The 16536-nt window shown below is 47.8% G+C and overlaps 1 protein-coding gene across 1 annotated transcript in view; it reads right to left on the bottom strand.

The window, feature by feature from the left end:
* The window catches only part of LOC117359047, a 226417-nt gene that overhangs the window by 187194 nt on the left and 22687 nt on the right, over positions 1–16536 (bottom strand). The window contains exon 6 of the mRNA XM_033941168.1: positions 8715–8814. Within this exon, the coding sequence (XP_033797059.1) occupies positions 8715–8814 (100 nt within the window). The remainder of the gene's footprint in view (positions 1–8714; positions 8815–16536) is intronic.

The raw sequence follows: 16536 nt of genomic DNA, 5'->3' as shown, positions 1-16536 counted from the left end.
GGCAAAGCCCTTCGTATCTGTACCCGTCTCCTCTACTGCCAACTAGAGAGCTGCACGGGAACGGGGACGACGGGAATCCCGCGGGACCCGCGGGCATCCCGCGGGTTCCCCCTTTGGGTCACGGGGATCCCGTGGGGACGCCCCCTAGGGTCGCGGGGATCCCGTGGGGACGCCCCCTAGGGTCGCGGGGATCCCGTGGGGACGCCCCCTAGGGTCGCGGGGATCCCGCGGGGCTGGATGTACTCAGTCGCGCAGCTCTTCTCCCTACCTTCTCTGCTTGCAGCACAGAGCCGAACGGAAGTCTTCCCGACGTCGGAGGGGAGGGAGGGCTTAAACAAAGCTGGATGTACTCAGTCGCGCGGCTCTTCTCCCTACCTTCTCTGCTTGCAGCACAGAGCCGAACGGAAGTCTTCCCGACGTCAGCGCTGACGTCGGAGGGGAGGGAGGGCTTAAACAAAGCTGGATGTACTCAGTCGCGCGGCTCTTCTCCCTACCTTCTCTGCTTGCAGCACAGAGCCGAACGGAAGTCTTCCCGACGTCAGCGCTGACGTCGGGAAGACTTCCGTTTGGCTCTATGCTGCAGTGCAGGCAGTGCAGGTAAGGAGGAGAGTAGCCTCGCGGTTCGAGTGGCTACCAAGGGAGGGGGCGGTCCGCCCCGCCACACCCCGCCCCGGTTGCAGCACAGCCGGCCAGGTCCCCTTACTTTTGTGGCACTTCCCCGACCGACCGACAACAGCCCCGGTCCGACAATCCTCCCTGCCCTGTAGCCGCGAATCTAAATTATCTTCTTACAGCAGCTGTAATAAGGTAATTTAGATTCGCAGTTAAGGGCAGGGAGGTTTGTCGGACCGGGGCTGTTGTCAGTCGGTCGGGGAAGTGCCACAAAAGTAAGGGGACCTGGCCGGCTGTACTGCACCCGGGGCGGTAGAGAAGGAGTGGGGAGAAGGACACTGAAAGGCCATGGGGAAGACGGGAGGAGGAGGGGGGGAAGGACTCTGAAAGCACTTGAAGACAGAGGAGGGAGAAGGACGCTGAAAGCACATGGGGACTACAAAGGGGTGGAGAAGGACGCTGAAAGGCCATGGGAAGGGCGGGGGGGGGGGGGAAGGACTCTGAAAGCACTTGTGGAAGACAGAGGGGGGGGAAGGATGCTGAAAGCACATGGGGAAGACAAAGGGGTGGAGAAGGACGCTGAAAGGACATGGGGAAGACAAAGGGGTGGAGAAGGACGCTGAAAGGCCATGGGAAGGGCGGGGGCGGGGGGGGGGGAAGGACTCTGAAAGCACTTGTGGAAGACAGAGGGGGGAGAAGGATGCTGAAAGCACATGGGGAAGACAAAGGGGTGGAGAAGGATGCTGAAAGCACATGGGGAAGACAAAGGGGTGGAGAAGGACGCTGAAAGGACATGGGGAAGACGGGGGGGGGTGGAGAAGGACGCTGAAAGGCCATGGGGAAGACAGAGAGGGAGAAGGACGCTGAAAGGACATGGGGAAGCAGAGGGGGGAGAAGGACACTGAAAGCACATGAGGAAGACAGAGGGGGGGAGAAGGACGCTGACAGGACATGGGGAAGATGGGGGGAGAAGGACGCTGAAAGGAAATGGGGAAGAGAGAGTAGGGAGAAGACACTGGCAGGGAAGAAGACAGATGCCAGACTATGGGGGAGCGGAGAGAAGAAGATGGGTGCCAGACCAATTTGGAAGGGGGAAGAAAGGGAGAGGCACAGTAACAGAGCAAATGGAAGATGCAGAAGGAAGAGAGACAGTGGATCGAAGGAATTGAATGAGAACATGAGGAAAGCAGAAACCAGGCAACAAAGGTAGGAAAAGAATTATATTTCTTTTTTTTTATTTTGCTTCAGGATAAAGTAGTATATTAGTTGTGTTGATACAAATTTATAAACATTAGAGGCTCTGGTAGAAACCCATTTGCAAAGTATGTATTCTTCCCAATTAATATTTTCAAATTAATAAAGTCTTTTTGCTTATTTGTAAATGGGTTTCTACCAGAGCCTTTAATTCAGTAGCATAATTAAATGAAATAACTATTTCTGAAGTTTATATGGACGGGCGGGGACGGAGGGGATTCCTCGCGGGGACGGGTGGGGACGGAGGGGATTCCTCGCGGGGACGGGTGGGGACGGAGGGATTCCTCACGGGGACGGGTGGGGACGGGTGGGATTCCTCACGGGGACGGGTGGGACTTTGGCGGGGACGGGTGGGGACGGAGGGATTCCTCACGGGGACGGGTGGGGACTCCTCACGGGGACGGGTGGGACTTTGGCGGGGACGGGTGGGGACGGAGGGATTCCTCACGGGGACGGGTGGGGACGGGTGGGATTCCTCACGGGGACGGGTGGGACTTTGGCGGGGACGGGTGGGGACGGAGGGATTCCTCACGGGGACGGGTGGGGACGGGTGGGATTCCTCACGGGGACGGGTGGGACTTTGGCGGGGACGGGTGGGGACGGGTGGGATTTCTGTCCCCGCGCAACTCTCTACTGCCAACTCCAGACTACTTTCCTTCTCTCTTGCTGCATCACGCGCCTGGAACAAACTGCCCGAGTCATTACATCAAGCTCCGCCCCCTGGCAGTATTCAAATCCTGTCTAAAAGCCCATTTTTTCCGAGTTTGCTTTTAACTCCTAACCCCACTCACTTGTAAAGCACCCATGCCTGAGAAACTCCCTAACCCCTTACTTGTCCTGTTTGTCCGTTGACTAGATTGTAAGCCCTACCAAGAAGGAATTCTAGGAGCCGTCGGATCTGTTACCACCGCGACCAGCACTAAAAACCATGCTACAGTTTTGAAAAAAGGGGAGGGGGGAGGTAGCTGACTATTTTCTCTTCTGACTACTGGCATAAGGGCTAATGGACTCATAATCAGAGTAATGCTAGCATTAAGCAGTGGATTTTCCTCAGACAAATATCCCCTTATTCTTGACCCTTGAAAAAGCCTAAGACGGAGGCGAAACGGGTCCCGTCGGGGATGGGGAGTGATACAGCAGTTACTGAGCGCTAGCAGACATAGATTAAGGTAAGTCCCACTATGGTTGTGGAGTAATTCTAAAGACTAACAGTTTTACATATTTAAATGATATATAAGTTATTAAGTTAATCAGAGCTAAATAAGAAGCTTGAACTATAAAACAAAAAATATATATTTAAAAATTATAAGTGAAAAATAGTGAATTATCCGGAGGTTTTTTGGTCAATGATAGACACTGGAACCCATGTAAACACGAACGTAAATTATCCATAGTGGAGGGTTCGTGGGGTTACTGAGACCTTTTTCCTCCATTTTAATTTCCTATCTTTGGCTTACACCAAGAGATTTTTGTGTGTTTAGGGTTTTCAACTATTGATTACCTCTGGGTCCTCTACTCATGAGTTATAAGGGCTAATAGCCCCATCTCGGCATCAAGGACTCATCACTTCTTGGACAAACAATGCAAATTTTTCTCTGCCAACTAAAGTCAAATAGAATCAATCTCAGGTTTCCACTGTATTCCATCTTAGAAAGTGCTTAGAAAGTTACACCATCAGAGTTGAATTTCTACTGGAAACACATTAATAGTTCCCCAACGCCCTCACCAATTAAGCATCCTGGGTGGATTGCATACCTCCTCTGTTATCCTCACATTCCCAGAGCCAGGTGAAACCCAAGGGATAAGCATATTATTGAGGATTAAATCTAGCTTCATCAACATTTGTCAAACTGGTTTGAAGATCAAATATAAAGACAAGCTACACCTTGCTCCAGTCTTATAAAGCCCTCTAGGTCAGGTAAAGATTATGGCAGGAATCTAACTCACTTCTGCACACACCCACTTAATCGCCTTCAGAATAAGATTACATTCATTAGGTAGGGTTTGCAGTCCTCTCATTTTTACATTATTTTTCTCACTCAAAGACATACACATACCCTGGCTGCAGCAGTATAACATCCTATATAATAAAACCCTAGCCACGCATGCGCACTCCTACTTGTGTGTTTCAGTTTCCCTGATCTGTGAGATGTAGATCCGTGGCCATAGGAGTGCGCAAACGCGAGTCCCCAGCCTTACTGCTTCCCAGCACCTACCTACAAAGGACTGGCCGCCAGCGTTGGACTCCCTGCTCTACAGATCGCGGTGTCAGCTCCTCTCATGAGCCGCACCAGCGTCGGAGAAGGCTTCCAATGCTGGTGGGGATCATGAGGAGCCGCTGCGACACTCGCCCGGAGCAGGCCAGACCGTGGGGCGGGCAGGGACGCGCCGACAAAAAGAGACTCCAGCCGCTCACCGCTCAATGGGACCAGGCAGGCAGCCACGCGAGGGAGGGAAACAAAATGGAAAAAAAAGGTAACGTGCAGAGAGAAGCTGGGCCTGCCTGCAGGAAATGCGATAAGGGAAGGGGGGGCCCTTGGAGCAGGCTAGACCGTGGGAGGAAAGGGGGAGGGGCCAAAAGGAGCAGGCCACATCGTGGTAAGAGTAGGAAAGGGGATGTGGGGGAAAATGCTGCTACTGCTGCACAGGGACCTGGAGGGGAAGGGAAATACCTGCTGCTGCTGCACAGGGAAATGCAGGGTAGAATGACAGACAGCAGGAGGGAGGGAGACAGAAACAAAGGAGGAAAGACAAAGGGGCAGGGAGAGGGACAGAAAGACAGAGAAAGGGGGCCAGGGAGAGAGAGAGACAGTGGGAGGGAGAGAGACAGAAAGACAGACAAGACATATATTCTAGCACCCGTTAATGTAACAGGCTTAATGACTAGTAGTAACATAAATGATGTCAGATAAAAGACCTGAATGGTCCATTCCCTCTGCCCAATAGTTACACATTATAAATTCATGATTAAATTGAATTGTCTTTTTTTCTTTGATATTACTAGGTCATGGACCATAGAAGTCTGCCCGGTACTGTGCTTAGGCTCTTTTGCCGTCAAAGCTCACTCCAGCCTATCTGAACCTTCTCATCATTTGTGAGCTACAGACTGTAAAAGTCTGCCCAGTCCTGTCCTCATGTTCCAGATCACTGGAGTTCCCGTCAAAGCTCTCCCCAGACCATCCTAAACCATCCTGCCATATACAGAAGGCACAAACCATGCAAGTTTGCCCAGCACTGGCCCTAGTTCTTCAATTTATACCATTCATTTTCTAATTAGAGATCCTCTGCATTCATCCCAAGCTTTTTTTTAATTCCACCACCGCCTACAGTGATGAATTTTATCAGTGATTTAAGAGCCTTTAACTAATGATGCAATGAGAGTCCCACATTAAATTTTTCATAAAAACCAAAGGCCAGAGTGCATCACATGAAGTGAAATCCAAAGCACTATAAAATTTGTTTTCTCAGATCATCCAATATTGAAAAGCAGTATCTGGTTTTTATTTTTTATGATCAATTTTTAAAACCAAGGAGAGCAATCCCTAATTAGCAGAGCTCTAGCAACAGAACATGAGAAGGATGAGTGTAGAGAACTTGACAATCATGATATAGTACTAGCGCCACCATGTGGTGACAGCTCAGATGGTCTGTTTTTGAGCCCTATTTGCTAAAGATAGTTGCATTAAAGTGGAAAACTAGAAAAAATGTTCAATGACATACTTGCTCATATGCAAGTAATTCTTTTTTTATAAATATTCAAAAAGTTTTTATTGAGGACGTCACAAAAACCAACAAACAGTACAGTACCCCCTCCGAATCCATGGTTTCAGTACCCATAGATTCGGTTATTCGCGATTTTTGCCCGGTGGTTTGTAATAACAGAAACGCTACATCCCGAACCTTCCACAGTCTTTATCTGATGGTCTAGCGACAACACGAGGCAGGATATGATTTTTAGGCCTGGCTTCTGCTCCTTGCAGCAATTCTTGCTGGACACACTAGGACAAATTCTATAAACAGCATCCCGATTGTAGACAGAGGTAGGTGTCCTTTCGCTGTCTAACCAGCCAATCAGGATGCATATTAAAAAAAAACAACACCCTGAGGAGGATCACCTACATTGTAGGTGTTTTTACGATCCTAGGGATTCGCATAGGGCTGATTAAGCTCGCCCAAGGCTTGGCATGGTTTCGCTCGGAAGTGGTCTTAGGTGACCTTAGGCGGCCCTAGGCGTCTCTCTAGGGCTGTGATAGACACTTGAAATGTGAGCCAGCAAAATGCCGGTCTACATTTCAAATAGACACAGCTGCTGATCTGATCGCGGCAAGGGAATCTCCCTGTTGCGATCAGTTTATCGGCTGCGGAAGGAAACCTGACCCTACCCCCCCCCCCCCCCCGCGAAGACTACCTACAAGAGGGATGCCCAGTCCCTCCTGCCGGAACCCCCGAAGCTACCCCCCACCCCCGAATGTCTGCGGCAAGAGGAGTACCAAATTCCTCATGCTGCACCCCCACCCCCAAGACATCCACCGGCAGAAGGGATGCCCGGTTCCTCCTGCCAAACCCCCCCCCCCCGAAACATTCCCCGGCAAGAGGCATGCCCAATCCCATCTGCTGGAAACCCCCCACCTCACTAGATCCCTTAGGCCAGTGTTTCTCAACTCAGTCCTGGAGTACCCCTTTGACGGTCAGGTTTTCAGGATATTCACAATAAATATATATGAAATACATTTGCATATAATGGAGGCAGTGTATGCAAATCAAGTTTATGCATATTCATTGTGGATATCCTGAAAACCTGACTGTCAAAGGGGTACTCCAGGACCGAGTTGAGAAACATTGCCTTAGGCCACTCCCAAGGGGGTTGGTCTAAGGGATATGACCAATAGGAATCAGGCCATTCCCAGTGCATCCCAGAATGCACTGGGAGAGAGGCCTAAGATTCTGGTTGGCCCAGGTGCCTAAGGTCCTTCCTATGTGCCCCCCTAAGTGCCTGGGTCAATCAGGGCCTTAGAATCCCTCCCCAGTGCATCCCACAATGCACCAGGAAGGGGAAGGCCTCCCATTTTGTAGGAGGCAGGCCTGCCAGCCAGATAGTCATCCTTCTGGCCGGCCTAAAAAAAAAGGTACTGCTGGGGTCCGGGGGTTTCCGGCAGGAGGGACTGAACATCCCTCCTGCTCCTGCCAAGGGATGTCTGGTGGGGGGGGGAGGTTCCTGCAGGAGGGACTGGGCATCCCTCCTGCCGCGGGATGTCTCAGGGATGGGAGGGTGGCTTCAAGGGTACCGGAAGGAGAGACTGGGCATCTTTCCTGCCAGTAGTCTTCGTGGAGAGGACGAGTTCCCTGCCACGGCCGCTATACTGATCACAGCAGGGAGATTCTTTTGCTGCGATTAGCTCAGTGGCAACCCGATAAACCTGCGCCTGTGACATGGACGCCAGTTAGAGAATCGTGGTGTTAGGCAGGCTTAGGTGTCTAACCGTGAGGACAGACGCAACTTTATATAGGAAGCCCATGAGCGATTCTCAAAAGCCACTTAGGTGGCTTCTGAGACCGGGCATCCTATACAGAATCTGGCCCACTGTAAAAGTTATGTTGCATTACAAGGTAATGTACTTAGGGCCCACAGGCAGGGGGTGAAGAAATACCATGGAACAGACAGCCTCTGATGATGCAGAGCCAGATGAATTCAATATTTCCTTTGTATCTTATGAGGAAAATGCTTAGTACATAAGGCACTAAAAGGTCCAGTCTTGGGAATGTATACTTCAAGGCCTTAGCTGGCGAGTGGCACCATGGATCACCTAAAGTAATTATAAAAGGAAAGCACAGTGGGAAAACAAAAATGGAAAACTACACAGAAAATCCCCCTTCCCAGAGTTGTCAAGGGGGTTGACCCACTCAACGGGAAATTCAGGGTCAGCCCCCAGCCTGTCCCACCCATCGCTCAGCCCCTAGCACAGCCGATTAGCAGTAGAGAATGACAAGGTGCCAAAATTCATCACTATTCCCGTCCCCGAGGATAACCGTGGGAAACAATCCCATGTCATTCTTTAGTGTCTAGCTCAACCTCAGTACTTCTACACCAGCATTCTTCAGGATATCTTGTTTCATGAGTAAATCAAGGAAAAATTTTAGTTGTTTACCTGCAATTACATCACTTTCTTTTCCAGAGATAAATAATAAAAAAAGATTTGACATAGATATGTGAACATTTCTTAAGAAAGAACGGAATATTTCATGGGGTGTTCTAATTTTTTCACATGACTGTATCATGTTTTAGCTTTTTGAATGTAAACCTATTCCACCTCTGTGGAAAATGAAAAAATTTATCTTTACATGAAAAGTTGATTTTTCACTCGTGCATCTAAAATAAGACTTAGCAGGTTTTGGATTACCTTGAATTACTCTAAAAATTTTAGAATTTAAGAGCTCCTTTTACAAAGCTGCGCTAGCGGTTTGCGCGCGCTACAATGCCGCATGCGCTAGATGCTAACGCCTCCATAGAGCTGGCGTTAGTTTTTCCACGTAGTGCGGGGGTTAGCGCGCGCTAAAAACGCTACTGCAGCTTAGTAAAAGGAGCCCTAAGATATACATAGGGGTCTTTTTATTAAGGCGCGCTAACCAATTTAGCACACGTTAAATGGTAAGGTGTCCATTATATTGCTATGGGCACCTTAGCATTTAGCGTGCTTTAAGTCAGTTAGCACGCTTTAATAATAGGACCCCTGTGCTGCATTACACCGAGAACCAGTTCAATACAGCAGGCAGCAAGCACCGACTCCGGAAATAAAACACAAATGGTTTCTTTAACAAACTACATTTCTGAAGAACTGACTTTCACTTACGGAATGAATAAGAGGCCCCAGCACAATGGCACTATCAACACACCGCCCGGTTACAACAATATCAGCACCGAGATCCAAGGCCCTGCTGATTGGTCTTGCTCTAGGGAAAGAGAAGAGAAGATCTTTTAGCACGTTCATTTTAGCATCATCTTGTTACCCACCCTCTTGGTTTACTCCTTTCCCCTTTCCTTTTATTTTATGCTGTATCCTCTAATCGTTTATCCCCTTTGTGTCAAGTATGTCCGTCTATTACTACTACTACTTATCACTTTTCTGCTGAAAGACGTACGTAGCGCTAATTTAGACTTTTCCCTCCAGACAGATTTTTATTTCAACCTCCTCTCCCCTCCAAATGTATTTTAACATATAAAACAGATGTCTGCAGATAAAGGGCATCTCCAGTCATCACTTGATTGTGACAAATTTATTTATTTAGTCATTTATTTAGAACAGGGGTGTCCAACATGCGGCCCCGTGAAGTATTTTGTGCGGCCCCGGTCGAGAGCGATGCAGTGTTTTCCTCTGCTGCCCCCGGGTGTTTACCATCTTGCCGGCTTCATCCTCTGTCTTGCTGCAGCGTTTGCGCGGCCCCAGAAACATTTTATTTTGGCCAATGCGGCCCAGGGAAGCCAAAAGGTTGGACACCCCTGATTTAGACCATCCTCCCAAAGAAGCCCAGAATGGGTTACAAGAGTACATCCATAGTATGGGTCGGACATATTTCGGTGAGCCTCACTGGCTTCAGTGGCCATTTGGACGATTACAAAGCTTCATGGTAAGACATGTGGAGCTGCTGGGTAATGGATTCAATATGGGACCCTCTCTGCTTAGCTACCCATAGTAAATGATGGCAAAACCCTATTGTTTATACCATAATTATCACAGCTCTATTAATAATTAAATATTAATTGTAAGTAAAGTGCTCAGAACCTTCAACCAAAATTGTTCAGTGATGTCACCAAACATCATTGCCTTTACTGTCCCAATACCTTCCTTTTCTTATCTCACTGATGTTACAATGGGCTCCTTTTACTAAGGTGCGCTAACGTTTTTAGCACGCGCTAAACGAAAAATACTAACGCAAGCTCTACGGAGGCGTTGGCGTAGAGCGCGTGTGGCCGTTGTAGCGCGTGCTAAAACCGCTAGCGCACCTCAGTAAAAGGAGCCCAAAGTGAAATAAACTCAGAAACAATGAATAAGACAAGAACAAACTTCTCTTTGGATGTTGTTGGGAAGGCTAGGTGAAATCATTCTTGGCGGCCATAGACTGAAACTTGTGAGTGTGCTAAGTGCTCATTCGTGAATGCAGCAAATGCCATTTAAATAAAATACCCCCCCCCCCCCCGACTCGAGTTTCGCACTCTTCCTCAGGAGGGGGGTCACTGTCAAATAAATACACACACACACACACAAAAAAAATATATATATATATGCTAAATATCCGTTTACTCTTAGGGCTCCTTTTACGAAGGTGCGCTATGGTTTTTAGTACACGCACAAAGTTACCGTGCGGTAGCTGAAAATCTACCACCTCCTAAAAAGGAGGCGGTAGTGGCTAGCATGCACGAGAATTTAATGCGCGCTATTGCGCTCGTTAAGGCCCTAGTGCACCTTTGTAAAAGGAGCCCTTAATGTTACCATCACTAATACAATTCCCAACTCATACTTAAATTATCATGAGATGAATCATAGTTGTAGAATTATATTTTGATTCATCTCGTGATAATTTAAGTATGAGTTGGGAATTGTATTAGTGATGGTAACATTAAGGACTCCTTTTATCAAGCCGCGCTAGCGGGATTAACACCCTTTGGGTTAATTTGGCCAGAGGGAAGGACAAATTACATTACATTACATTAGGGATTTCTATTCCGCCATTACCTTGCGGTTCAAGGCGGATTACAAAAGATTAATAAAAACGGTGTTACAATGGGAGAACTATTGATTAGCTAGAGAGGTAGGTAGTAGATCTTTTAAACATTTCACGGGTTGTTAAGGATAAGGTGGTTTGAAAAAGAATTAAGAAGGGGGTCACAATGGAAGTTCTGTTGTTATTACTAGTGAAGTAAAGGGTAGATCAAATGCTTGTATCTTGGCGTAATTTACAGACCCCCAAGACAACATGATGACCTGGATATGGAAATAATCAGTGATATAGAAAATATCACCTTGCGTGGGGACACAGTAGTGTTAGGTGACTTCAACATGCCTGATGTGAATTGGGATACACTTACCTATGCTTCCGGCAGCAGCAGGAGGCTATTAAACTCTATGAAGGGAGCTGGTCTCAAGCAACTGGTGCTGGACCCAACAAGGGATCAGGCAATACTGGACCTATTACTTACCAATGGAGAAAGTGTCAGGGAAGTCTCGGTGGGCGACACATTGGCCTCCAGTGACCACAACATGGTATGGTTCAATCTTAGGAAAGGTTTCACTAAACCTACCACACTGACCAGGGTCCTCAAATTCAAGGACACAAACTTCCAGGACATGGGATCCTTTGTTCACCAGGCACTACAAGGACAAGCAGAAACCGATAGCGTGGAAGAAATGTGGTCGACTTTGAAAGCCACCATACAGGAAGCGACAAACCGCTATGTTAAATTAGTAAGTAAACGGCGAAGGAACAATAAGCCGAAGTGGTTCACTGCGGAGATCTCAGCCCTTATCAAGGAGAAGAAAAAAGCATTCATCTCTTACAAACAATCGGGGAAACAGGTCTCTAGAGCAGACTACTTGACCAAATCAAAAGCCGTCAAAACGGCAGTCAGGGAGGCTAAGTTCCACATGGAGGAGTCTCTGGCAAAAAACATCCAGAAGGGAGATAAATCCTTCTTTAGGTATATCAGTGACAGAAGTAAAAACTCAGGCGGGATTGTACATCTTAGGAAACCAGACGGAGTCTATGTGGAAAAGGATTTGGAAAAAGCCCAACTATTAAATGAACACTTCAGCTCAGTCTTCACCCGAGAAGCGCCGGGTCTTGGCCCTCAGCTACAGACAAGGGTTGACTCAGTTGACCCGTTTAGTAACTACGAGTTTACGCCCAGCACTGTCTACAGTGAGCTATCAAGGCAATGGGGCCTGACAACCTACACCCCAGGGTGCTAAGGGAGCTGTGTGATGTCCTGGCAGAGCCACTGTCCAAGGTCTTCAACCTCTCCCTTAGGAAAGGCAGCGTCCCATCGGACTGGAGGACAGCTAACGTCATTCCACTCCACAAGAAAGGCTCCAAGATGGAGACAGCAAACTACAGACCAGTGAGTCTAACATCGATAGTGAGCAAACTAATGGAAACTCTAATCAAACACCAATTGGATAAGATCCTGGATGAGGAGAATCTACGGGATCCCCGTCAGCATGGATTTACTAAAGGGAGATCGTGCCAATCCAACCTGATCAGCTTCTTTGATTGGTTGACGGGGAAGCTAGATATTGGGGAGTCCCTGGACATCGTGTACCTGGACTTTAGCAAAGCATTCGATAGCGTACCACACCGCAGGTTGCTGAGCAAGATGAGTTCTATAGGATTAGGTGACACATTAACGAAATGGGTTGAGAACTGGCTTGGGGGTAGACTTCAAAGGGTGGTGGTGAATGGCACACCCTCTGAAATGACAGAGGTGATCAGTGGAGTGCCACAGGGCTCAGTCTTGGGCCCAATCCTATTCAACATCTTTATAAGGGACTTGGCAGAAGGGCTTCGGGGTAAAATAACATTATTCGCCGATGACGCCAAACTAAGTAATGTAGTGGGCAAATGCACAATAGATGATGTTTCAATGCCCGACAACATGATGCACGACTTACTCCTACTGGAGCGCTGGTCTAGGTCCTGGCAACTCAGCTTCAATGCCAAAAAATGCAAAGTTATGCACCTGGGCAGCCAAAATCCATGCAAGATCCCTTAATGGCGAGATCCTTACAAGAACGGTAGCAGAACGCGACTTAGGGGTGATCGTCAACGAGGACATGAAGGCTGCCAATCAAGTGGAGCAAGCTTCATCCAAATCAAGACAAGTCATAGGTTGCATATGCAGGGGTTTCGTCAGCCGTAAGCCGGAAGTCATTATGCCATTGTATAGATCCATGGTGAGGCCCCATCTGGAATACTGTGTGCAATTCTGGAGGCCGCATTATTGCAAGGATGTGCTGAGACTGGAGTCGGTTCAGAGAATGGCCACCCGGATGGTCTCGGGACTCAACGATCTCCCATACGAGGAACGGCTAGACAAATTGCAGCTATACTCACTCGAGGAGCGCAGAGAGAGGGGGGACATGATCGAGACGTTCAAGTATCTCATGGGCCGCATAGAGGCGGAGGAAGATATCTTCCTTTTCAAGGGTCCCACGACAACAAGAGGGTATCCGTGGAAAATTAGGGGAGGGAAACTACGAGCTGACACCAGGAAATTCTTTTTCACAGAAAGGGTGATTGCTGGAATAGTCTTCCACTGCATGTGATCGAGGCCAGCAGCGTGCCTGATTTTAAGGCCAAATGGGATCATCACATGGGATCTATTCACAGGGCGAAGGTAGGGGAGAGACATTAGGGTGGGCAGACTAGATGGGCCGTGGCCCTTATCTGCCGTCAATTTCTATGTTTCTATGACTTTTCATCACGTGCTAACCCCCGCGCTGGCCAAAAACTACCACCTGCTCAAGAGGAGGCGGTAGCGGCTAGCGCAGCCGGCGGTTTAATGAATGTTATTACGCGCGTTAAACCTCTAGCGCGGCTTGATAAAAGGAGCCCTAAGAGTAAACGGATATTTAGCATATATATATATATATATTTTTTTGTATTTATTGACAGTGACCCCTCCTGAGGAAGAGTGTGAAACTCGAGTCAGGGGGCCATTTTATTTAAATGGCATTTGCTGCATTCACGTATGAGCACTAGCACACTCACAAGTTTCAGTCTATGGCCGACAAGTGTACGAGGGTCATTTCATAAATAGAAACATAGAAACATAGAAGATGACGGTAGAAAAGGGTCATGGCCCATCAAGTCTGCCCACTCTAATGACCCACCCCCTGACTTTACTCCCCTAGAGATCCCACGTGAATGTCCCATTTTCTTTTAAAGTCCGACACGCTGTTGGCCCCAATCACTTGCAAAGGAAGTTCGTTCCAATGATCGACCACTCTTTCGGTGAAGAAGTACTTTCTGGAATCACCATGAAACTTCCCTCCCCTGATTTTCAGCGGATGCCCTCTGGTGTTCGAGGGGCCTATAAGACAGAAGACATCATCTTCTACCTTGATACGGCCCGTGATATATTTAAACGTCTCAATCATATCTCCCCTCTCTCTTCGTTCCTCAAGTGAATACAGCTGCAATTTATTTAGCCGCTCCTCATATGTGAAATCCTTGAGCCCCAAGATCATCCTGGTAGCCATTCGCTGGACCGACTCAACTCTCAGCACATCTTTCCGGTAGTGTGGTCTCCAGAATTGAACACAATACTCCAAATGAGGTCTCACCATGGATCTGTACAACAGCATTATGCACACTATTTTTTTAAAATTTACATGTTTTATTTTTTTTCAAGTATTTCTTTACAATCCTTGCTTTGCAATGACCGAGTCCCAATGTCCGGGAAGCTTCATTATTCCATCCAAGACATCGTTTTTGTTCAGTTGCCAAACGGCTCGGGTACCGGCAGAAGAAAGCTCTTCCAGAGATGCAAAATGATGTCCACGCATAGGTTGTTTCAACTTTGGAAAAAGGTCAAAGTCTGGTGGTCTCATGCCTGGACTGTAGGGAGCATGAGGTAACACCTCCCAGCATATCTGCGCAGTTTTTCAATGACGACATTCCTTATGTGCGGGCGAGCGTTGTCGTGAAGAATTAGTAGCCCAGCCAAGAGCAACTGAGGTTGGGTTTTGTGCATTTTTTTGTGCATTTTTTTGCAAAAAATCACGATAATACACTGCTGTGACACTTCTTCCACATGGAACTTTGTCTGTAATAATGATGCCTTCATGATCATAAGCAAAAATCATCATTTGTTTGACTTTTGATTGAGCTCGTCGAAATATTTTTGGTCGCGGGGAAGATGAAGATCCCCACTCTTCATTGGAAAAAAAGAAAAAAAAAACCTATTTTGTCATGTGGTCTGGTCAGTTATTCCTGTCCACACTAAGGATGTATCCCAGCAGTTAGCTGTACAGCCTTCAATACCTGTAGGTATCGCTCCTTATCGGCATCTGTTCTGCTGTCTTCCTCTTTGGCACGCTACTATCCTAGGTAGAGGAGTACATGAAACAATAGACCAGAATAACTGGGCAAACTGGGTGGGCAAAAGCTGACCTTTCCCTGAAGTCATCTAGCACGTTATTGTATATTAAAAAAAAGCACTTTTTTAAATTACAATGTGGGATTTATTAATGTTATTGATGTTTTAGTCTCCTATACAAACGCTGAAGCTCTCAAGATGGTAAAATTATGGTCATACCTGTTAATTTTCTTTCCTTTAGAAGCAGCAGATGAATCCAGAGACTAGTGGGGGTATAGCTCACATCGACCAGCAGGTGGAGACAGAGAACTGATTAACAGTTGGCTTTAAAGCCTGGTGTTCCTTCTGTTGATTCAGTTATGCACTTTGCCCAAGCATCCCGAAAGGAGAATGAGCAGCCACAAAACTCCATTCCAGTAAAAAATGTGTCTTTCTCTTCTTATTATCATTTTGTTTTTTTCAGCCATGAAATAATACACTTACCAACCATAGCCCCAGCTAAACCAATGAACTAAACACCCTACACACAGACCGTGCACTTGGGGAGGGGCTCTGGATTCATCTGCTGCTTCTAAAGGAAAGAAAATTAACAGGTATGACCATAATTTTACCTTCCATAGCAAAGCAGCAGATGAATCCAGAGACTAGTGGGATGTAGCAAAGCAAACTCAAACTGGGTGGGACACCAATGCCGCCTCTGTCAGCACTGCAGCGCCAAAACTCGCCTCTGAACGGGCCGCTACATCTAACCGATAATGCTTTGAAAAAGTATTTCCCGACGACCAAGTGGCCGCCCGGCAAATCTCCTCTAAAGACATCCCCCCGGACTCCGCCCAAGATGTAGCCAAAGCCCGAGTGGAATGAGCATGAAGGTGCTCCGGTACCTTCTTCCCTGACAACACATACGCCGAAGAAATAGTGTCCTTGACCCAACGCGCAATGGACGCTTTAGACGCCACCATCCCTTTGTTTTTACCCGCGAACGCGACAAAGAGATGGTCCGACCGGCGAAAATCATTCGTCACCCCCAAATAATGGAGAAGCATACGGCGTACATCCAGTAGCCGTACAGACAAAAATCGTTTCCCCCAATCCTCCTTCCGGAAGGATGGAAGGAACAAACTCTGGTTCACATGAAAGGACGAAATAACCTTAGGCAGGAAGGACGGCACCGTACGCACCGTCACCCCAGCCTCCGAAAAACGCAAAAAGGGTTCCCTGCAAGAAAGCGCCTGCAGTTCCGACACTCGCCTTGCTGAAGCCATCGCCACCAAAAAAACTGTTTTCAGTGTGACATCTTTCAAAGTGGCCGCTGACAGGGGCTCAAAAGGTGCCCCCTGCAACTTCCCAAGGACGAGCTTAAGGTTCCAAGTTGGACAAATTCGCTTTACCGGCGGGCGGATATGTTGAACCCCCTTGAGGAAACGGACCACGTCCGGCTGCGATGCGAGAGCCGAGCGAGCCACCCGGCCCCTGTAACAGGCAATGGCCGATACTTGAACCTTTAAAGAGTTATATGCTAACCCTTTCTCTACGCCCTCCTGCAGGAACGCAAGAATATCCGGCAGAGAAGCATGGAA

Source organism: Geotrypetes seraphini, chromosome 1 (assembly GCF_902459505.1).
Source record: "Geotrypetes seraphini chromosome 1, aGeoSer1.1, whole genome shotgun sequence".
Taxonomy (NCBI): Eukaryota; Metazoa; Chordata; class Amphibia; order Gymnophiona; family Dermophiidae; genus Geotrypetes; species Geotrypetes seraphini.
Note: the sequence above shows the minus strand (reverse complement) of the source record. Positions and strands in the feature narration are given on the sequence as shown.